This window comes from Microtus ochrogaster, linkage group LG2, assembly GCF_000317375.1.
Source record: "Microtus ochrogaster isolate Prairie Vole_2 linkage group LG2, MicOch1.0, whole genome shotgun sequence".
Lineage (NCBI taxonomy): Eukaryota > Metazoa > Chordata > Mammalia > Rodentia > Cricetidae > Microtus > Microtus ochrogaster.
This window is the reverse complement of record NC_022028.1, coordinates 23,218,934-23,241,806: the sequence shown is the minus strand read 5'-3', so window position 1 is coordinate 23,241,806 and position 22,873 is coordinate 23,218,934. Positions and strand designations below refer to the sequence as shown.

The 22,873-nt window shown below is 36.5% G+C and overlaps 1 protein-coding gene across 2 annotated transcripts in view; it reads left to right on the top strand.

The window, feature by feature from the left end:
• The window catches only part of Rev1 (REV1, DNA directed polymerase), a 70,463-nt gene that overhangs the window by 15,081 nt on the left and 32,509 nt on the right, over positions 1-22,873 (top strand). For both annotated transcript variants that reach the window (XM_005359957.2, XM_005359956.2), the window contains exons 2-6: positions 6,148-6,211; positions 6,975-7,104; positions 12,317-12,485; positions 18,911-19,063; positions 21,609-22,315. In XM_005359957.2, the coding sequence (XP_005360014.1) occupies positions 6,158-6,211; positions 6,975-7,104; positions 12,317-12,485; positions 18,911-19,063; positions 21,609-22,315 (1,213 nt within the window). In that variant the 5' untranslated portion in view covers positions 6,148-6,157. The remainder of the gene's footprint in view (positions 1-6,147; positions 6,212-6,974; positions 7,105-12,316; positions 12,486-18,910; positions 19,064-21,608; positions 22,316-22,873) is intronic.

The window sequence follows — 22,873 nt, the reverse complement described above, 5'->3', positions numbered from 1 at the left end:
GATTAGTTTAAATCTATCCAGTCTATTCCAAAAGGCATTTATTTTTACTTTTTATCTTTGAGAAAACTCCTTATTCAGAGCCTAAATCCAAAATTTAAAAAAGAGGCCTGCTGAAGGTGGGTTTAAAGTGTGAACCTCCCTTGCTTGCCCTTTTTACCTCCATCTTTCTTTACTATGGTCACATCTCTACTTTATGTCCATATATGGCCCCATAAGGGAATTTGAGTTCTAGTCAGTCTCACATTCCTCTTTTGTAGGTGAAGGATGTCAGAATTAGTGCTTTTGTGCTCACCCTGTATCATAACTAGGCAGCAGTCCCTGACCGGACTTTAGCATAGCTGTCTTTACTAAGTCCTTTCCATTGTGTTGTAGAGGTTGGCTGCTCATTTTAAGTATTATTAGCACTATGTAGTTTTCAAAGGTTTCTAAGTATATTCTAATTTGATTTTCACTCTGAACTGGAAGGGTAGAGTACTGTAATAACTTAAAAGTTTTATTGAGCACATACCCCAAATGCTGGAAATAAGGGTATTTTATATTCATGAGTTTATACCTTACTCATTTTTTAATTTAATTTTTTGATGCCCTTATTGATAGCTTTTCTGTGTTAATGTCGCAGGATACAGAGATAAAATAGTCTACAACTATTTTGGTTTGTATATTAAGTTTTAGGAACTTTTGCACTTTACCCAAGATCATCACGCACTGTGGAATTAGCTTGGAAACCCCAATCTGCAAGAGTTTCACCTGAAAACAAGGTGGTTTTCATTTACAAGTCTAACTTGATAATTGATGACTTGTCAGTGTAGGACATTCTTCTTTATGGATAGGCATAGCAAAGAGAACATGCCGTAACTCAGAATGTTGCTTGGAACAGAGGGTAAAAACAACCTTTTTTTTTTTTTGAGGACTATTATATTAGGTTATTACTATCCTGATCTATTGTTCTCCTCTCTTTAGAGAGTCTTATTTGCTTAAATAAGCCAGTTTCTTTGAGTGGAGAAGCTTTCTATAGATAAACTTGCAGAGACATTGATAAACAACTTATTTGATCTTTACAGATTAGCAGAAATTTATGCTTTTATATCATGACACATTATAACTTATAAGAATATATTTCCTTAGCATCTTCCTTGTTTAAGAACATCTTACCAATCCTGTAAGTGATTTGTAGTTAATTCCCATCTACTATGTGGTTCTAGTTGGTCTCAAATGTGGTCCAATTGCCAGTTTTGTCTGTACCCATCTTAGGAGAGATTTTTTTTTTTTGATTTTTCGAGACAGGGTTTCTCCATAGTTTTTTTTTTTTTTTTTTTTTTTTTTTTGGTTCCTGTCCTGGAACTAGCTCTTGTAGACCAGGCTGGCCTCGAACTCACAGAGATCCGCCTGCCTCTGCCTCTCAAGTGCTGGGATTAAAGGCGTGCGCCACCACTGCCCGGCAGGAGAGGAGATTTTTATGGTAATACTATTTGTTAAACTATTATTACAGAATTTGTGAGTTTTCAGATTTTTTTGTTAAAGATTCATGTTTTTATTTCAGTTATATGTATTTGTATGTGTGTGTGGCATGTGCTTGGTAGTGGGGGGTGGCATGTGCTAGTGTGAACATAGGTGCTGGTGGCATGCAGAAAGTCAGATCTCTTGAAGTTGGAGTTAGAGGTGGTTGTGAGCTGCCAGATGTGGTGGCTTTGGCCAAACTCTGGTCCTTTGCAAGAGTAATGTGTTCTCTTAGGCCCTGAACTATCTCTCAAGTCTTGGATTTCTTGGCAATAGGCTGTTACTATGTAGCCCTGTCTGGTCTGAAAGTCTCTATGTAGTCCAGGCTGGTCTTGTAGAAAACTATGCCTGCCTCTGCGTCTTAAATACTGAGATTAAAAGTGTGTGCCATCACACCCGGTGTAGAAGAATGGTTTTTTTTTATATATTTATTATGTATGCAATATTATGTCTGTTTATGCCTGCAGGACAGAAGAGGGCACCAGACCCCATTACAGATGGTTGTGAGCCACCATGTGGTTGCTGGGAATTGAACTCAGAACCTTTGGTAGAGCAGGCAATGCTCTTAACCTCTGAGCCATCTCTCCAGTCGTAGAAGAATGTTTTAAAGCAAGATAAATAGATGGTGTCTAGAATGAAATACTCACAGTATCTTTTCCAATATTTGACCACAGTATATTTGGATTGTATTTCTATTGTTACCATGTCTTATAGTTCATATATAAATTTATTGATTTTATTCAACAGGTATTTATTGACTACCCAATCAATCAATTGTACAATTAATGGCAGTTTTTTATATTTCCATTATAATATTTGAGTATGTGAAACAAGATTTTTATTAGTCTCAGTGAAATATGAAGTATATTATGAGTGTGCTGGCCAGTTTTCTGTCAGCGTGACATGAGGTACAGTCATCAGAGATGCAGGAACCTTGATTGAGAAAATGCCTCTATAGGATCAGACTGTACATTAGTCTGTACGGTATTTTTTTAAATTAATGATTGATGTAAGAGGGCCCAGCTCATTGTGGGTGATCCCATCCCTGGGCAGGTGGTCCTGGGTCCTCTAAGAAAGCAGGCTGAGCAAGCCAGTAAGCCGTACTCTCTCACTGTTCCTGCCATCAGTTCCTGCTCTATTTGAGTTTCTGTATCACCATCCTTCAGTGATGGACTACAAAGTGGAAGTGTAAGCCAAATAAACGCTTTCCTTCCCAATTTGCTACTGGTCGTAATGTTTCATCAGAGATAATAACCCTGACTAGGATAATGAATATCAATTGAAATGTTAATAAACGCACAATCGTTTGATCCCATCATATGCCTTTATGCCTTATAGTAGAGGCTATCAAGTGGCAATGCCACCTGTTCTTATCTGTTTGAGGATGTCCACGCTGCTGGAAATCTTCACCTTGGATTTCATTACAGAACTACTATTCCCTTACTTTGTTCTCCCCTACCGTATAGAAGATAATTTCCTGTTCTGTATCCCAGGCTAGCCTGGAGCCTGGAACTTCTATGCAGTCCAAGCTGGCATTGAACTTTTGACTATCCTCCTGTCTCAGTTTCCTGAACTATAGGCATGATCCACCATGTCTACAATTGTTTTAAGGTTAAAAACTTTCATAACCTCCTTTGTTTTGTTTCCTTGAACATAGCATGGTTATTGAAAAGTTTAAAGACAGCACTCATTAAGATTTTTGTTATTTTGTTGGTTCTCATATGTGTGGTTTATTTCTTTGTGTTGCAGTCATATTCATAATTGGTTGTAGAGACAAACAAAAGTGCTATCATAGTGGATTATAGTTGCTCCTGCCAGGTGCTTCTATCTGGGTTACCTGATCCCTTCACAGATAAAGTAATATGCAGTGTCAGTTAGTTTCTGGAAAGTTTGATCTGTTTACTTCTAGTTTGTTTTTATTTCTGAGATTGTAACCCCAAATGTAGAGATCAGTAATGTGAACTAGACTCTTAGAATCTAGTTCTCATTATTGTAGTATGGTATTGGTTAAAAACATGGCCCACTCCTCAGCCACTCTGGAGTTGACAGATGGTCTCATAGGGGAAAGAATTCCGTTTTTGGAGAAGTAGCAGATCTTTGTAAATTTTTCTTTTCTGATTCTTGACTAATTTCCACTATTTGGTAGGCTTCCTTGCCTTTGGGCAATTTTCTTTAGAAAATGTAGTATTGTTTACTCTTCATCTCTTGTGAGTTTTGATTGGTTTGGTATATTTTTTTCTTCAGTACTAAGCCCAAACCCACAGTCTCTTGAAGGCCAGGCAGGTGCTGCACTACTTATCCACCCATATCCACAGTCTGAGCATCTATCTCAGCTTCATGCTTGTCTGCCTTCTCTTTGTTTAGATCACCAGTAAGGATTTTCTTACTGACTTTTCACAGCAGAAGCCTTGGTTAGTCATAAGGTACTCTTAAATAAGTGATCAAATGAATTAGTGATTTTTTTTTAAAAACTGAGATTGGATATCTGTAGTCCAGGCTGGACTATATTCATTATATTACTGAAACTGACCTTGAGCTCCTGATCCTCTTTTCACCTCCCAGTTCCTGAAATTTTAAGTGTGTACCACCACACCCGGCTTTAAATTTAAAGATATATTTATTATTTGGTTTACTTTCATTTAGCAGGGAAATAGTGCATTAGTTACTTTTCTGTTGGGATAAAACACCATGACCAAGACAATTTACAAAAGACTTTATTTGGGCTTAGAATTCCAGAAGGATAATTATTATGTCCATCGTGATTGGAAGAATGGCAGCTGGAGCAGCATGCTGAGAACTCACATCTTGAACCACAAAGCATGAGGCAGAGAAAGCAAACTGTAAATTTGACTTTTTCTCAATTGTTTTCCTACAGTCTTTAACCTCACAAAGCTTACCTCTAGAGACATAATTCCTCCAGCAAGGCCACACCTGTTTAGCCCTCCCAAATAGCAACACCAGCTGGGGACTAAGTGTTCAAATATCTAGCATATGGGCTATACTCTTTCAGGTGATTGCAAGTAGTCACATTTAATTATTGTGACTATACATGTTAGCATATAGTAGCCAGAATTCCCAAGTTATTTGCTTATAAAAACACATGTATTGATTCAGAATTTGACACCAGGAATTTTGTATTACTTTTTTTTGACTCTTAGGTGGTGAAATCTTTAGAACTGGCAAAGTCAGCTACTTACGGGGAGTTAACATTTAAGAGAAAGATGTCATTTCTGGGCTTGGTAATGAATACATCATTGAACACCCATGCACCAACCTAGAGCTTAAACTTTAAAAGCAAAATTCTTCTGTCTGCAGAATTAGTGATTTATGCTCGGGGCACTTTGCATATGCTCCTGAAACATTTAAATTGTTTATCTCACTACTCGAACTTAGCTGACACTTTCTGGATATCTTTTAGTCATTTTTTTATGTGTACAATATGTTATTAATAAAAATGTCCGCAAAAGAAACCAAATCATAGGATGTTTCAAGAACTAGGAGTATTTGAAACAAAGTATCTGCTAATCTGTGTGGCTAAAATATGTTTTAAGTGTTAATGATTCTTATAAATCATACAAAAACTAATTTGACTTTGATAGTGTACATATGGCTTCACATAATAATTTTTGTAATTAAAGAAAAAATCATAAGTATTAATTTATGAAAAATAAAATACAGTGATAACCCAACTTGGTTTTTGGTTTGGTTTGCTTTTTCTGATTTTTTGAGACAGAGTATAACAGCCTTGGCTGTCTTAAAAGTAGCTCTGTAGAGCATGTTGGCCTCAAACTCACAGAAATACACCTGCCTCTGCCTCCCACTGCCTGACTATAGCCCAACTTGTAACTAGAAGAATTTGACTTTATAAGGATTCACTTAGTGTCTCTTTTGACTTAAGAATGACTTAACTGTCCTGAAGCTCGGGACAAGACATCATTTGATAATCTTGGTGGTTTATGGTACGGTTGACTAAGTGCTGCCTTGAGAATACCAGATTGGGGGCTTGCAGAGATGGCTTAGTGGTTGAGAGTATTGTCTGCTCTTCCAGGGAACCAGGGTTCAATTCCCAGTACCCACATGGCAGCTTGCACCTGTCTGTAACTCCAGTTCAGGGCTTGTGGCACCCTCCCACAGTTATATATGCAAGCAAAACACCAATGGACATAAAATGAATTATTTTAATTTGTTTTCAGCATAATCATTCCCCTATGATGTTTTCTTTTAATGAACTTCTTGGGCATTTTGTAGGACAGATTTGTTAAGCTGTGTATGCATTCTTGAATGTCTAGTATGACACAATTTAAGAGCCATTATAGGACAGATGAAAGAGGAAATAGTAGCTTGTTGAACTAATTAGTGGTAACAAGTAAGTGGAGTTGTGTTAGTTGTATTGAGTGTGCCTAGATCTTTCTCCCAACTACCCTTCACGCACAGTGGAAAAGTGTTTAAACCTGTAAAGGGGATGTTTTATGGGCAAATTTCACTTAGCAATCTGAAAATGATTTTGAAAAAGCTTACTTGGCATTTGTTATACTTTTGTCTTGCACTAATTAGACATTCAAATTTTTAAATTTCCTATTTTCCTTGATAAAATACCAATGAAGAGTACATTACGGAATAAAATTGACTTTTTTTTTCTCCCCAATACAGAAGCTCCACCATGAGGCGAGGTGGATGGAGGAAGCGAGCTGAAAATGATGGCTGGGAAAAATGGGTGTGTTTAAAAATATTTAAATGTTTAGATAATTTTTGTTCCTTTTAGTTTATTATATGGCTTACAGTATAACTTGTGATTTTTATACCAACTGTTTTCTATAATGTATTGAAAACCTTAACACTGTTGATTAACCTTTAAACTTCATTTTACTGTCAAGAATTTTGACCTTAGGAAGTAAATATTCTTGCACACAGCAATTTATTACAGTTTATCTCATTAATGCTAATAATACTGAGAAACAGGAAAAATATATAAGTATCCAGTAAGTAGGGTGTTGTCAATTATCTGTATATAGTAAAACACTGTAGTTATTACTTAGCTTTGTATGTTTTAACCTGGGATGGTAGCCTTGATTGAATTAGTGGGTAATAAAGGAATATTGCATATGATTCTAATTTAGTGTTGTGAGACATAGAAAGAAGGCTTGAGATTAGCCTTCCAAAATGTTAGTAAATGGGGTTACAATAGTTTTAATTTTCTTTTTATATTTATTTTCTGAAAAACAATTATAGTGAGCATGTACAATTTTAATAAACAGTAAAAACAAGTCATTTGCAGTTTGGACAAACTGTACTACTATAAACTGTCACCTATAGCTTTACTTTAAAGACATAATCAGAACAGTCAAGCAAATTATTTTAAGGTTAAAAAAATGAGACTGTGTTCATAAACATGTCATGGCGCATTTTTTTTTTTAAGTTACAAGTTTGTGGGAGGGAGGTGTAACTGTTGTTGACTGGTGTGCCTTTTCTTGTTGTAGGGTGGGTACATGGCTGCCAAAGTCCAGAAGCTGGAGGAACAGTTCCGGTCAGATGCTGCTAAACAGAAGAAGGATGGGACACCATCTGCAATATTTAGTGGAGTTGCCATCTATGTCAATGGATACACAGGTTGAGTTATTTTTTACTTTTTTGGTACCCAGTTTTATCATGAACCTTTTAGGATTGAGATTTTTTTTAACTTCTATTCAATTATTTATCATATGTATGTTTATTTTTCTTTTGTTCTAGTAAAATACCATGACCAAAGCTACTTATGGAAGAAAGAGTTTATTTTTGCTTGTTTCCAGAGGGTTGAGGCACAATAGCAGAAGCAAGAAGCTGAGAGATCACATTTTCAACCTCACACATGAAGCAAAGAGCTTGAACTAGAATTAGGACTAGTCTGCATACTCTCAGAGCCTGCCCTCAGCAAGGTGTACTCTGTAACCTAACCACAAGTGTTCAGGTATTTGAGCCTATGGGAGATTTTCTCATGCAAACCACTATATTCCATTCCTGCCCATCAAAGATTAGTGGTCACTATAGTAATGCAAAGTTCATTTAATCCAACTTCGAAAGCCTCTATAGTGTTCCACAGACTCAGTAATACCCCATGAATTCTAAAAGCAGATCACTTTCAACATACAGTGGCACAGAATATTCCTACAAAGAGGAATGGGAGCATAGTAAAGAAATGCTGCACCAAACAAGACTGACACAGTAGGATAAACACGAAACCTCTGCCTTGGCAGTTCCCACCCTGTGGGTCAAGACCCTTTTACAGGGTCACCTATGACCATCAGAAAGCAGATATTTACACTACGTTTCATAACAGTATCAAAATTAGTTACAAAGTAGCAACGAAATTAACTTTATGATTGGGCGTCACCACAACCTGAGGAACTGTATTAAAGGGTCACAGCATTAGGAAGGTTGAAAACAACTACTCTAGCTTCATATTTGATATCAAAAGAGTTCGATGAATCCACCCTCCACCTCTTTCGTCTGTAAAATATCTCTCTCATAGCCTGGTTCCACTCCTTGTATGTAACTCTCCCTGGCAGATGTCTCACAGCTTCGGGACCTCCAACACCTTAGACTGACTGCAACCTAGGCTTCATATTTATAGTTTGATGAAATGGCCTCTAGGGGCTTTCATGCAGGGTCTCAAGATCAGTGTTGGCCCTGAAGTCCTTTAGGGTGTGTGTATGTGATTTCCCAGGGAAAGAATCTGATCTTATTTGTCTGTAAAAGGGTATACACGTAACAGAACATTTTAGTTGGCAAAGAAGGTAAGGAAAAGGCCATAATTCTCAGTTTAGAAATGATATTCACTTACCCTTTCGTTGTTGTTGCTGTCTCTTCTACCAGTCTCTTTGCTCTTACTGAATCTAATGTCTGGAATGGATGAGTAGTTTCTTGTTTGTAATTTGGAGAAGATGACTTGAAATTCTAGTTACTTTTTATACAGTTTTAGCTGTGAACTTCCCATTTCAAGACTTAGCTATGCACCCACTTTTGGACATGTAGTATATCTGTCCCATCAAGTTTTGTTTTTTTCCCCCAAATTAATTATTTTATTTTCCTTTCTTTTGACATGAAGTAACCTCTTCCTGGGGTTTCATTTATCCAACCTAGGTATTTGATCAGTTAGCACTTGTCCTTTGTCATTGGTCATTCTCCCCAAAATTTTCTTAATTCTCTGAGTCTTTTTATGGTCACTTTTTGTGTATGTTTTTCCTCTTGCAGTGAATAGTTCTTAATAATGTCAGTATTATTTTTTTAACCTGCTTCTCAGCTGCCTGATACCTGTTTATAGTTGAGGGTCTCTGTTTATACATCACTTTTGTTCGATTGTCTGTCTGTGGAGGGCCCGCTTGTTCGTCCCGGCTGCCCAGCTAGCTTAGACCTGAAATAATCACACAGAAACTGCCAATTCACTGCTTGGCCCATTAGCTCTAGCTTCTTAATTGGCTAACTCTCACATCTTAATTTAACCCATCTCCATTAATCTGTGCATCACCATGAGGTCGTGGCCTACCAGCAGAGTTTCAGCATGTCTATTTTTACTGGTGACTCCATGGTGTCTATCTGACTCCGCCCTTCTTCCTCCCAGCATTCAGCTTAGTTTTCCCCACCTAACTAAGTTCTGTTCTTCCCTGCCATAGGCTCAAAGCAGTTCTTTATTCATTAACAGTAATCACAGCATACAGAGGGAAATCCCACATCAATTGTCTGATTGTCTTCATACTGGTTTAGATGATTTCACATTGTTCCTCTGGGGTTATGGCTCTTAATGTATCTGAATATTAGCACTCATTAAACCTTAGCATAGTTCACTGTTATATAAAAGTAACAGCTAAATTTTCCTAACTATTGTATTGTACTGTTGCCAGAGTGGTGACTGAACCTAACCATTTCAGGAGAAGTTTGCTGAGTTAAAATTAAGTATTAGTCAGTTGACATGTTTGCTTGGCTTAGTGAGGGCATAGCATGCTGGTTGTAATTGTAAGCTTTATTGATAAAGTGTTAACCCAGTTGTTCAAATCCTCACTGTCCTTGGTTTTTATTAATTTTGTTGATATGTTTTTCAAGATGTGTTCTGGTATATCATGGTCAGACGACAATCTCAGCTATTCCATAAGAGCTTTTTAAGGAATTGTCTTACTCTCTAATTTGCTAGCTAAATAACAAGGCTGGTTGGCCAAAGAGCCCAAGCTGTCTCCCTAGTGCTTGAGTTATAAATGCATGCCACCTGGACTGGCTGCCTTTTTTTTCCCTATGGGTTCCAGAAATGGAACTTAGATAGATCCTTTTCATTGCAAGTACATTATTAAACTGAACTGTCGCTGTAGCTCTCATTGTGGTTTTAATTTGCATTCTCTTTGTGGTTATTGTGTTAGACTTTCATGGATAAGACTTAATTCTAGAAAGGAACAGTTTTAAGGAGGAAAGATGTTTGTTGGTTCATGGACTTAGAAGTTTGGGGAGAACCATGACGGTAGGGTGGCTTGGGAGAGAAAAGCTGTTCCCTGTGGAGTTCAGGAAACAAAGAGAAGAAATAGGAAGGACATGGTGCCTTTCCCCAGTATTCCCGGAATACTCTCCTATCTCATAAAGTTTCCAGTCTCCATAAGTAGTCCTACCAACTAGCTACCGAGTTCCTAGTGCACAGCTCTTCGGGGAGTACATTTCATATTCAGACTATGTAGTTTACTAGTATTGGTCAGTCTTTTATTGGTTCACTATTTTTTTATTTTTATTTATTATTATTATTTTTTTTAACTTTCCTAAACCATCTTCATGTCAATTTTGGAGTAGTAGCATTTTCTTTCTTTCTTTTTTTTTTTTTTTTTTTGTTTTTTTTTGAAACAGAGTTTCTCCAAAGCTCTGATTGTCCTGTAACTTGCTCTGCAGATCGGGCTGGCCTTGAACTCATAGAGTTCTGCCTGCTCAGCTTCCTGAGTGGTGGGATTAAAGTTGTGCATCATCATGCCCAGCACATTTTTTCATTTTTTTAAAGAGCTCCCTCCCTCCATGGTGTTATTGATTTTTTGAAAACATATTCTAGGTGCTTGTGGTTTGCTAATTTCTCAGGGTTTTTTGTTTTTCATCTTGACATTGTTTTGCTGGGTCAATATAATTTTAATAGTAAGTTTGAATTTAACCACTTTTTAAACTTTTTTTTTTAAAAAACTTCTAAGCCAGACGGTGGTGGCGCACGCCTTTAATTCCCGTACTCGGGAGGCAGAGGCAGGAGGATCTCTTGTGAGTTCAAGACTAGCCTGGTCTACATTAGCTAATTTTCTAGGACAGGCTCCAAAGCAGCACAGAGAAAACCTGTCTCGAAAAACCAAAAAAAAAAACAAAAAAAAATTTGCTTTTTTTCTAAATTTTATGTTTACTTGTTTGGAGGTTGCTTGTAGAGGTCAGAGGACAATTTTTAGAAATCAGTTGTTCTTCAGTTTATCGCATGCATCTCTGTAGTCAGATTCAGATTGTCAGGCTTGATGCCAAATAGAATTTAATGTGTACAAAATACCTTGCTAGGGCTAGGATAATAACCATTGTTAGACCTGTAGATGAGTTGGTAGAATTGACGTCTTCTCTGTGTTTTCTAGCCAGTGAATCTTCTCCCCCAATTCACTTTATTTTAGTTGATTGAAAAAAATATACTTTAGACTCTCTTTGAATACTAGGAAATATGTTTGGAAAGATGGTTGGGTTTTGCAACAGATGATCTGTGAGTTAGGTGTGAACAAAGGGAAAATGCCATAGGAAGCCTTTGAGTGATGATTAAAGGTGTGGTAGTCTTACTTGGATTCTTGCTCTTAAATTTTATAATCTTTGTCAATATGTTGATAAATCTGACTCAGCTTTTATGAATCTGTCTTTGTATTTGTAAAGTTTTGTTTTTGTTCTTAGCCTCTGATGAAAATTTCCTTCACTCCGTTTTCTGTGAATTGGTTTTGGGAGCTTCCATAAAGACCCAGGTTAAATCAGTTTTCCTTTCTCTAAGCCACTCTTTGGTATTTAAGTGTACGTTCTTATTGCTAGAAATACTTTGTTTGAAACATGAGTTTCATATCTTTTCTTTCAGGAAAGCCCATTTTGTGAATTGGTAGACTAGAGAGCACCCTGGAACCTTTGGTTTTCTGTTCCTTTTACTTTCTCTCTTGATGTGCTCATCCCTTCAAAGTGTTATTCCTTAAGGAATCCTTCTCTGACTGCCTTCCGGCTGCTGATCCCTATTCCAGCTTTACCTGTGTTTATTACATGTATTGTACCAGACTTAAGCTTGTTTATCTGACTTCATGTAGAGCTCAGGCTTGAGTTGGCTTCTTAGAATTTCTTGGGCTTATACAACAGAGTCATGATAAAAACAACTTAAAGAGATAGGGAAAAGGTATTTTAACTCACAGTATCAGAGACTTCAGTTTGGAGGGTCAAGGCAAGAGAGCTGCCCCCAGGGTAGAGAAGACAGAGAGTGGTGGTGCTAGTTAATTTCTAAAAACATGAAATCTCATTATAAAAACTGTTAAATGTTTTAAACATTTGCCTTATTAGTATTTGATTCTTGTTTGAGGCACTTGTTTGCTCTTCTAGATGTCTCTTAAGAGTAGATGTTTTTGTTTTGGTGTCTCTTGCAGACAGGAGAAAATAATGTGCAAGGCAGCATAGCTTTATCAATCATTCTGTTATTTTATCTCCCAGCATAGCCAAGGAGAAAGTGAACTAGTTATGTTCTATAAGCTGTCCTGTTTAAGGGATTATTCAACCTAACATTCTGCCACCTTGTACATTAAAGTATTAATGTATTTTAATACTTATTCTTTAACAGATCCTTCTGCTGAGGAATTGAGAAATCTAATGATGTTGCATGGAGGTCAATACCATGTATATTATTCTAGATCCAAAACAACACACATCATTGCTACAAACCTTCCTAATGCCAAAATTAAAGAATTAAAGGGGGAAAAAGTAATTCGACCAGAATGGATTGTGGAAAGGTAAGTTTAATTGTTGGTTAAATTTTAGTTTAGTCAATTGAGTTCCTTAAAAATTATAGTGCTTATTATTTCTGTTGGAAAACTGGCCCTACCTCTTAAAGGTTCTACCTTTGAATAACATGTATCTGCTGACTAAGTCTAAACACAAGGTAATTCTTGGAGGGCATTTCAGATACAAAAATGTAGCCTCATGTGTTGCAGCATCAGAAGTCAAAGCAGGGGAGATAATACAAACAAGCCTCAGGAAGCAACTATGAGCAGGACTTGATCTGTTCAACAAATATTTATGTACTTAGGTGTTAAGGCAGAATTCTTTGTACCTGGGAAGTACTAGTTAACAAAAATCCTTCACTCCCTCATGAAGCTTTCTTTCTATTAGGAGAGACTTTACAGTCAGTTCCATACAGAGAGCATCTTTTTTTATTGTGTATTTATGTCGGTTAATTTTTGTTAACTTTACACAGGCTAGACATTTGGGAACAGGGAACCTCAGTTCAGATATTTTCCCCATCAGATTGGCAATAGGCAAATGGAACATAGTCTAGTGTGAACTGTGCAGTTCCTGGGAAGTGGTCCTGGCATATGTAACAAAGCAAGAAACGTTTTTGCATGGCCTCTGCTTCAATTCCTGCCTCCAGTTTCTGTCTTGAATTCCTGCCCTGACTTCACTTCATGATGGAAATAAGGTGAAATAACTCCCTCCTCCCCAAATTGCTTTTGGTTATTGTGTTTCTAACAGCAATAGAAAGCAAACTAAGTAGTATATAGTACTATTACAACACAAAGAAACCCTGTTTTGAAAAGCAGAGAGAGAGAGAGAGGAGAGAGAGGGAGGCACCTTGATAGTAGAAAAAGCTATCCTTGGCCTCTGGGCATAAGTTTCGGTTCATTTTTAAATGTAATAATTCTCTATCCATATAATCTGGATTTAGAAACTTTATACCTTTATTTGAAACCTTTGCTTCCTCTTTTGTAAAAGAATGTGGGTGCCAAAGAGTTGGCTCAGCAGATAAAGGCCGAGCATCTAAGTTTGGTCCCAATGGATTTACGTGGTAGAAGGCAAGAACTGACTCCTGCAAGTTGTTCTTTGACACACAGACACACACTTATAACTACACACATGTACACACACACACAACTCTCTAACAAACATATAAAAAACTTGATGTTATATATGTATCTGTTGTGGTTATGTGAAGCTTTTGTCATTAACCTATATTCTGTAACCTGTTATAACAGTATTTAAATTCTAAAAGTTCAAAAACACTTAACTTCTAGAAAGTGAGCCATATCTAGCAGATTAAGAGGTCTGAAAATTTTGGGGAAATTAAATATGAAGGCCTATCCCTAGACCATCCCACTCATTCCTTCTTGTTTTGTGTCCTATTCTGTGGGATTGAAAATCGTAACTTTTAGCCATGTGTCTCCTTATAGTACTAAATCAGAGTAAGAAATTAGCCTCACTCCAGAGAAGAAATGAGTTGTCACAGGCAGTTCTGATTTTCCTCCCTGGCTAGATTTTGAATCTGAGTTTGTAACACTTTCATTTCAAAAGATGAAGGGAAACTTGACAGTAAGAGAAACAGGGATGAAAGAGCTCTTGCTGAGTGGGGCTTTTTCTGCTTACAGTGATATTTTTCATTATTATAGTTATTTTCTTTTCATCAGCCCTTGCTGAATACAGCTAAGAAGATAGCACAATAGGTAAAGCAGCTGGGATGTTACACATTTTAAAACAGGGTTTTATTAAGGTTCGGAATTAGTGCTCAATCATCTTTTTAAATGACTATAAGTAACCTAGATGGCCTGTTGGTCTCATTTTTGGATAAGAAGGTAAAATCAGTAACCCAAGAAAGAGCTAGATTTAGAAATCAGATTTTCTGACTCCTGTGTGTGTCTAATCTACACCATACCATTTATCTGGGCTTGGAATAGAAGAGTAGACTCGGTGTAACTCGATTATTTTTCACATGTATCTTATGTGTGGGTGCATCAATCTTACTATATACAGCAAATCCCAAATGTATGTCATCATAGCATGAAATAGATTTGGTTAAATTTTACAGAACTTTTATTTTTGTACACTACTTGTAGACATGTTGATCTCAGCAGCATATAAATGAGATTTTTTGTTACATATATTTGTCATTTAATGGCTGGTACATATTATTTCTATAGTTGGATTTTCTCTTTAACTTTGAGCAGTTGTAAAAGTGTTTCGAGTGTTGCTTTCATTAGAATCCCCTAAGTGTGTCATTAAACCTGAGCTAATACAGACGTGATTATAATGCCTTGACTTCCAAGAGACAGGGGAGTCCTTTAATGAGAAGTCTGTGTACATTAAAGTATTCGATTTTTCACTGAAATATTTGTCTTGCTGTTTCCATGAGACAAACTTAATGTGAACTTTGAAACGTAGTTTAGAGATGTTTTTATGACATATCCTACTGGTCCATCTACCCTGACATGTGCATGGGAGCACAATTAAAAAAGTTTGTCCTGTGTTTTACTGATTGATTTTGGTTCTCTATGCTAGAATCTTCGTATTCTACTTTCTACCATGGGAATCAGTCTCCTGTGGTTAAGTTCATACATTGTTTGTGTCTGTCTGAATGGGGATAGATGAAAGTGTTGTTTTATTTGAAGTTTATGCCAACTCACTGCAGTTTCTTAGCAAGACTGAGTCCCAAGGTTTATCCTTTTTTCCTCCTAAATCCTCAAGCAGTACTATATTAACTTTTTTATAAATGTGCTTATAATCATAATGTAGATTTTATGCTTGACATGGATTAAAACTTGGGCTTGTAACTGTAGTCAATATAAATCTAAGTGTGTATTCCATATTTAATCTTGATGTACATTATTTTGCATCACTACAACATTATTCTGAGATTATTTTTGCTAGATTAACACCAGAGTTTCAGGGTGTCTATCAACCATTTCTAGGTGGTACCCTATTAGAAATTGTGCTCTTGGGCTGGAGGGTGAACTGTAAGGGTACTGGCTGCTCTCATAACTGTAATTCCAGTTCAAGGCATTTGGCACGCTCTTCTGGCCTCCATGAGCACCAAGAATACATACAGTGCAGACACATGCAGGCAGAGCATTCATACACATGAAATGTGAATAAATAAATAAGTAAAATATATGTTCTCTTCATAGCATAAAGAATGAAGAAAACAATGTGTGCTATATATAGGACAAAGAACCTATATTGTTCTTTTCAAAGCTTGTGATATCTTGATGTGTAACTGGAAAGTTTAGGTAATTGAGGGTTTGCAAAGTGGATTGTAGACAGAAGTTTCTGTCCTGCCCAGTCCCCCAGCCCAAATAAACACACAGAGGTTTATATTAATTATAAACTGTTTGGCCTGTTGCTCATGATTATTCCTAACTAGCTCTTACAACTGAAATTAGCCCATAATTTTTAACTGTGGCTTAGTATCTTTTCTTGCTTCCTTTGCATCTGTCTGGTGCCTTTCCTCTTCCTAGAATTCTCCTGTTCTGGTTGTCCTGCCTATACTTCCTGACTGGCTACTTGCCAGTCAGCGTTTTATTAAATCAATAAGAATGACAAATCTTAACAGTGTACAAGAGCATTATCCCACAGCACTGGATTTCAGTTTTGGATATATAAGGATTCTTAATGAGCCAGGTGGTGGCGGCGCATGCCTTTAATCCCAGTTCTTCAGTGACAGGTGTATCTGTGTGAGTTTGCGGCCAGCCTGGTCTACAGAGCTACACAGAGAAATCTTCTCTCATTTAAAGAGAGGGGGAGAGAGAGAGAGAGAGATTGCTTAATGGTCAGGTAATGAGTAGTTATTTTCTTGGCACATACTTAGACCCTTTGTTATCTGAAGTCTCCTTTTGAAAAAGGAATGTTCATACCTGAATGACTTTGCAGGTGTTCATTGATAGTTTTCTGATAGAGCATTACTACAAACATTGACTAGATCTATACAACATTTGATTTGTAGAATTCTTGCATGCAAATAAAGCGCTGTTACAGATGCAGGGAATATTTTTTATTTTAAGTTTTGAAAAAATTTTTAAATTTGCTTGTAACGGCTTATTTTAAATTATTGGCAGTTGATAAGGATATGAGCCAGGCGGTGGTGGTGCACGTCTAGAATCCCAGCACTCAGGAAGCAGAGGCAGGTGGATCTCTGTGAGTTTGAGGCCAGCCTGATCTATAGAGTGACCAGGCTCCAATGATACACAGAGAAACCCTGACTTGAAAACCACACACACACACACACACACGCACACACACACACACACACACACAATGATTCAGAAAACTTGAGACACAGTTTACTTTGAGAGAAAATTTTACCCAGACTACATGGAAGGCAAAACAGGAATCAAGGCTCATTAAAGGTGGACCTGATATCTTGTACTTAAAATTCCAGCACTCAGAGAGGCAGGATGGCTTTGAGTTCTAGGCTAGTCTGTGCTAAGTAGGAAAAAAAAAAGCTAATACTCCTGAACATGGAGATCAGGAATGGTCAGGTTTGTTTAACTGAGGACCAGAATTTACTGTCAAATGACATGGAAAGCACTGTTGTAAGGAAACATGTAGTAGCATTTTCTGTTAAAGTGAAGAATACATAACCTCTTCTCTGATCTTAATATTTAGAATCTCCTCCCTTTTTTCTTTTGGTAAGAATAGTTTATAATACTTGTGTTTAAGTGAAGCAGAAAACAGTAAATATTAGATTAATTGATTAATCTTTGAGAAAAATATGAAAAACATTGTGTTGCCTGTAAATGTACATGTTCATATGTTTGTGCGTATGTAAAAGGCTGAAAAGTTGATGTTAGGTCAGAAACATTAGAAGAAAGGCGCCCTTTTTTTTGTTTGTTTTGTTTTGTTTTATATTTTAAAGACAGGGTCTCTCATTGAACCTGGGTGCCATTTCAGCTAGACTGGCTGATAAAAAGATTCAGAAATCCTCCTGCCTCTGCCTTCCTAGAGCCAGGATTATACAGTGGACTTTTTATGTGAGTGCTTGAGATCCAAACTCAAGTAAGTCCTCATACTCTTGTGGCTAGCACTTAAGACTGACCCCACTCCCTACTCGTATACATGGGTGTGATTTTGTGCTATCCCTTTCTCATCACCCATGATGAAAAGGGTAGAGGGTTATAAGGATTCCATTTAAGTACCTGTGCTTGAGGATGCGGGAGTAGGTGAGTGTTCATAAAGAAAACTATAAGTGGGTAAATCCATAGTTTGGCAATTAAGACCATAAATTATAAAAGGGGAAGTTGATTTGATAAAGAATAAAATAATAGCCATGTGGTGGTGGTGCACACCTTTAATCCCAACACTTGGGCGGCAGATGCAGGCCTGAATTTGAGGCCAGCCTGCTCTACAAAGTGAGTTCCAGGGCAACCAGGACTTTTACACAGAGAAACCCTGTCTCAAAAAACCTGGGGAAAAAAAAGAGTAAAGTAATAAATGTCTAACTTCAGAATTTTTGGTTCTGGTATTTTTTAACTTGCAATTTTTATATAGTTTGATAATCCATTTAGTTCAGTGAAACTTAAAATATGTTATAGTTGTATTTCCTTTACTGTTGTGATTTAGTAGTTTCAACATTTTGGATATAATCTGCAGTACATTCAGTAGGATTATTAAATATATCCCTGTATAATTACACAAAGGCATAGGCTGTACAGATACTTAGTTTGATTTGTAGAGTGTCTCATAAGGGTGATATATTTCCTGTATTTTAGTTGTTGGGTCAATTTTAAAAATTGGTTGACACAGTTTAGTTATTTCCCACAAAGTTTGCTTCTTTCTCTCAAGCTGTTTCTACAGCTCTAGAATACTAGATTTCACTTAACATTGTAGTCACTGTGTTTGAGCTGTAGAAACATGTTTCTGCCCTCCTAAAGATCATATCAAATAATTTGTCTCTTACAACTCTGGTATACACACACACACATAAAATATAAATTATTCATTATTTTGATATTGAAATTCTTCATTTTGTCCTGGAATTATTTTAATTTTTACTTTTTTTTTAATTTTTTTTTTTTTACACTTAATTTCCACCTCCTCCATTTCCCTCCCCCTCCCCTCTCCCTCTTCCCCTGCCCTTTCCAGTCCAAAGAGCAGTCAGGGTTCCCTGCCCTGTGGGAAGTCTAAGGTCCTCCCCCCTCCATCCAGGAACGTGAGCATCCAAACAGACTAGGCTCCCACAAAGCCAGTACATGCAGTAGGATCAAAACCCAGTGCCATTGTCCTTGGCTTCTCAGTCAGCCCTCCTAATGTATCTAATATATATTAAAACCACTGAAATAGGAGAAGTAAAATAGGAAACATGACCTGTTGCTAATGAAACCCTTAACTCACTGACTTCTTGATGTTCATTTTCACCTATTGTGAAACTGATTGGTTTGCCTTTTTGTTTCAGCATCAAGGCTGGGAGACTCTTGTCCTACATTCCATATCAGCTATACAGCAAGCCATCCAGTGCACAAAAGAGTCTCAACTTCAGTTCTGTTTGCAAGCCTGAGGAATCAGTGCCGGGTCCAAGCAATATAGCCAAACATCTCAACAACAGGGTGTAAGTTTGTGTAGATATGAAAACCAACAAAAAACGAATTTAGCAGTGAGTAAATATTATAAAAGCTGGGAATTCAATTTTAATAATCGTCTTAAAATACGTGCAGAGCTGTCTTTCCTATAAATTATCTAGTTTTGTAATAAAGTTTCAGAGGTACATTGCAAGTTTTTATAATTATACTAGATTCTCTTAGTACATCTCATTTTTTGTGATTTTTTTTTATGAAAATAAGTATTTCCTCATAAGCAATTTTTTGTATATTGTTAACTTTCCCCAAAAACCAGTTAACTGCACCAACTTATGCTCTGTGTGCATAGCAAAATAATGAAAATGCTTACATTTGCAGATTACTTTTGAAAAATTAAAAATTTGTTATTTTAAGTATATAAATATATTAGCTATAGATTCTCAGTTTATAGCTGTAGAGTGAATCTAGACTTTATTATTTGTTTTTAAAAATAGGTTGGGAGGAGGGGAGAGTGGGAGGAGCGGGAGGCTGGGAGGAGGCAGAAAATTTTTTTTTTCTTAATAATAAAAAAAAATAGATAATGATTTAAGTTTTAATTGCAGTAATCTTGAGTTAATTGGTTTCACAGTTAAAGTCTTGTATTGCCCTAACTTGTACATCAAGTGGTTCATTATCCCTAGTCTTCTCCTTTGCTATTAAATTGCTTGCTTAGGGAGATGGATATAATTTTTTCTAAAAGAAAAGGAATCTAATTTGGGAGGATACATTATTACTGCCTTCTGTCATTTTTGTTGTTCTTGTCACTTGTTATTTAATATTCATTTAGAACTGAACTCCAATTTTTTTAATACACTTTAAACTGTGAATCTTCAAAATACTTGCAGAAAATACACCAATAACATGATGAAAATCCACATCTTGTTTTCCTTACCTCAATACAAGTAGAAAATAGATTTCTTTTAAAATTTATTTCTGTTGACAGTTTTAGAATTTACCTTTAAGATCTGGCTTCTTAATACAAGTACAGATAATTTTAGTTGCTTAAATATATGTTTCACTATATCTCTTACACAACTGTTTTCTAAATGTGCGTTTGTCTTGTCTGGGTTATCAGCACAAAAAATTTGTGTTATTAACAATATATTTTCTTGCCAGTAGTATATGCATTTTTTTGTTGGATACACTACTATTGTGCATGTAAAGAGTCACGATGTTTTGATGCAGAAAATCTAGCCGTCAGTTTTTGTTTTGTTTTACTTACATTACTTTAGTTAACTTCTCAGTTTGGTAAGGGCTACCTATAGTTTGCATTTTAGATAAATTTAGGCGGTTCTTCACTTCCTGCATTATCCTCATGTTAAGGGGCAGGCTTCCTCTAAAAAAGCTTTTCTTTCGTTTCCAGTTTGTGTTCTTCTTTCACTGACCTTTTATGAGAGTTGGATATACTCAGAATTGGGTACCATAGACCATGAACGATACAGATACAGCCAGAGCCTGAGACAAGTAGAAATGGGTGGGGATTTATCTGTTTTTGCATCCAACTTGTGTGATTTTTCCATATAACCAGACCATCATTACTAATAAGTCAAAGTTAGGGTGAAGACCTTAAGACATCTGGTGGTACTGGTAATCTGACCCTTAGTATGGTGTTGTGTGTGTTACCCCATTACTTGGAGTCCACACTAATTGGAGTAATGCTGTAGACATTTGAAAGGATGCATCACTGATGAAATCCAGTCTTGGGTTTTGTTGCTTAGATGTTTGTCTTCATTGACATTATTTTAAAAATGCAGAGTAGCTAGGATATGAATTTAATATAATGTATGTCATAGATCCTACATTTGTTAAGCCTGTGACAATATATTTGATCTAGATTGCCATTGGAGATCTGTGGCATCTAAATATACTTTTTTTGGTCAATTTTTAAAGTGTTGCCATTTTTCTTGTTAAAAATTGTACTGAGTTACTACCACACACTTGTTTCTTACACAAACCAGTTTGTGGTTGCATATGGTCATATCATCTCTCACGCTGACTGAAGCTGACTAGGGTCAGGACTTAATCCCATGTTCTGATGTTGGCTTTACTGTGTTAGAGTAAAATGTTTTCATGGCTTACATGAAAACAATGTAAAACTAGGAGTAGAAACTCAGGTTAAACTTTTGTTCATTTTATGAAAAGTAGATGTTGTTCACATAGTTTATAAATGATAGCTGCTGTGTTTTGGGATTCAGAGGTGATGGGTTCTGGTTAGTTTCTGTGGGAAAAGTCACAGAACCAGTGGACATGCCTGTGTGTGCCTGTAATTGTCAGTACTTGATAAACTTTAGTCAAAGGCGTTTAAGTAATGGGTGTCTTAGACCCTATTTTCAAAAAATGTTGAGTAACAAAAAAGAGAAGAAAGAAAGAAAATCTTGATTCTTTAGTTTGGCCAGGAATTATTCTTTGTTCAAACAAAAATATAATGTTTAATGGTTTAACTTTTTAGTATTTAAGGGGGAAACAGTAAATCACAAAGAATTTGTATTTTAAGCTTTTGAGTCAGATATATTAACTTTAATTATTCTTATACTTTAGAAATCACATAATTAAGAAGATTGAGACAGAAAATGAAGTGAAAGCAAATGGACTGAACAGTTGGAATGAAGAAGATGCAGATGATGGTTTTAGTTTTGTGGATCTGGAACAGACATTTTCAGGAAGGAAACAAAATGGAATATCGCATCCCAGAGACACCTCTGCCATTTTTAATGGACATGCTCATAGCTCTAATGGTGCCTTAAAGACACAGGATAGCTTGGTGCCTGTGGGCAATAGTGTTGCTAGCAGGCTTTCTTTAGATTCTGCCCAGGAGGAGAAGAGGGCAGAGAAGAACAGCACTGACTTCAGAGACTGTACAGTACAGCAGTTGCAGCAGAGCACCAGAAATACAGATGCTTTGCGGAGTCCACACAGAACTAATTCCCTCTCACCTTCTTTGCACAGTAACACTAAAGTCAATGGTGCTCACCACTCCACTGTTCAGGGGCCTTCAAGCACAAAAAGCACTTCTTCTGTTCTGACTCTTAGTAAGGTAGCGCCTTCAGTGCCATCGAAACCATCAGACTGCAATTTTATCTCAGATTTCTATTCTCGTTCAAGACTGCATCACATCTCAACATGGAAGTGTGAATTGACTGAGTTTGTCAATACCCTACAAAGACAAAGTAGTGGTATCTTTCCAGGAAGGGAAAAGTTAAAAAAAATGAAAACAGGCAGGTCTTCCCTTGTTGTAACTGACACAGGTAGATACTAAAATTGTTTTCTTCAAAACAGTTATATTTGATGATTTTATTCTGATGTTTTCATTGGTATTCTAATCATTACAAACTTTTTACTATAAAAAATGTCAGGTTATGTAAGTTACAGTAAGTATGACAGAAAACTTATATTAGATTGAATTGTGGATAACTGAAAATGTTATCAGAACTGGGATGCTGTCAGAACTGGGATTCCAAGTATTCCTTCCTCATGTAGACAATATATTGTTTAAGTTTTGAACTGTATGAATATAACATTTTATATTCCATGCCTAATCTCCTGTGAGAATGAAGTTGTTTGGTAGGGATAATTATGAATTTCTCAAAGCTTACTTCATAATACATTTTTAAAAATTAAACAGTGACATAACCGTTGTACTAGAGTGGTAAATGTAGTGAGATTGTTCTCACGTCTACGTAGACTGTTTATAATTTGTGTGCTTAAAATTTGTTTCCAGCTCTGATAGGAAGCTGTTCTGTGACAGGCATTACTAAGCTAGAGTCTAGTTTAGACCTGGTTTGGAGTTTTAGTTGTTTTTGACA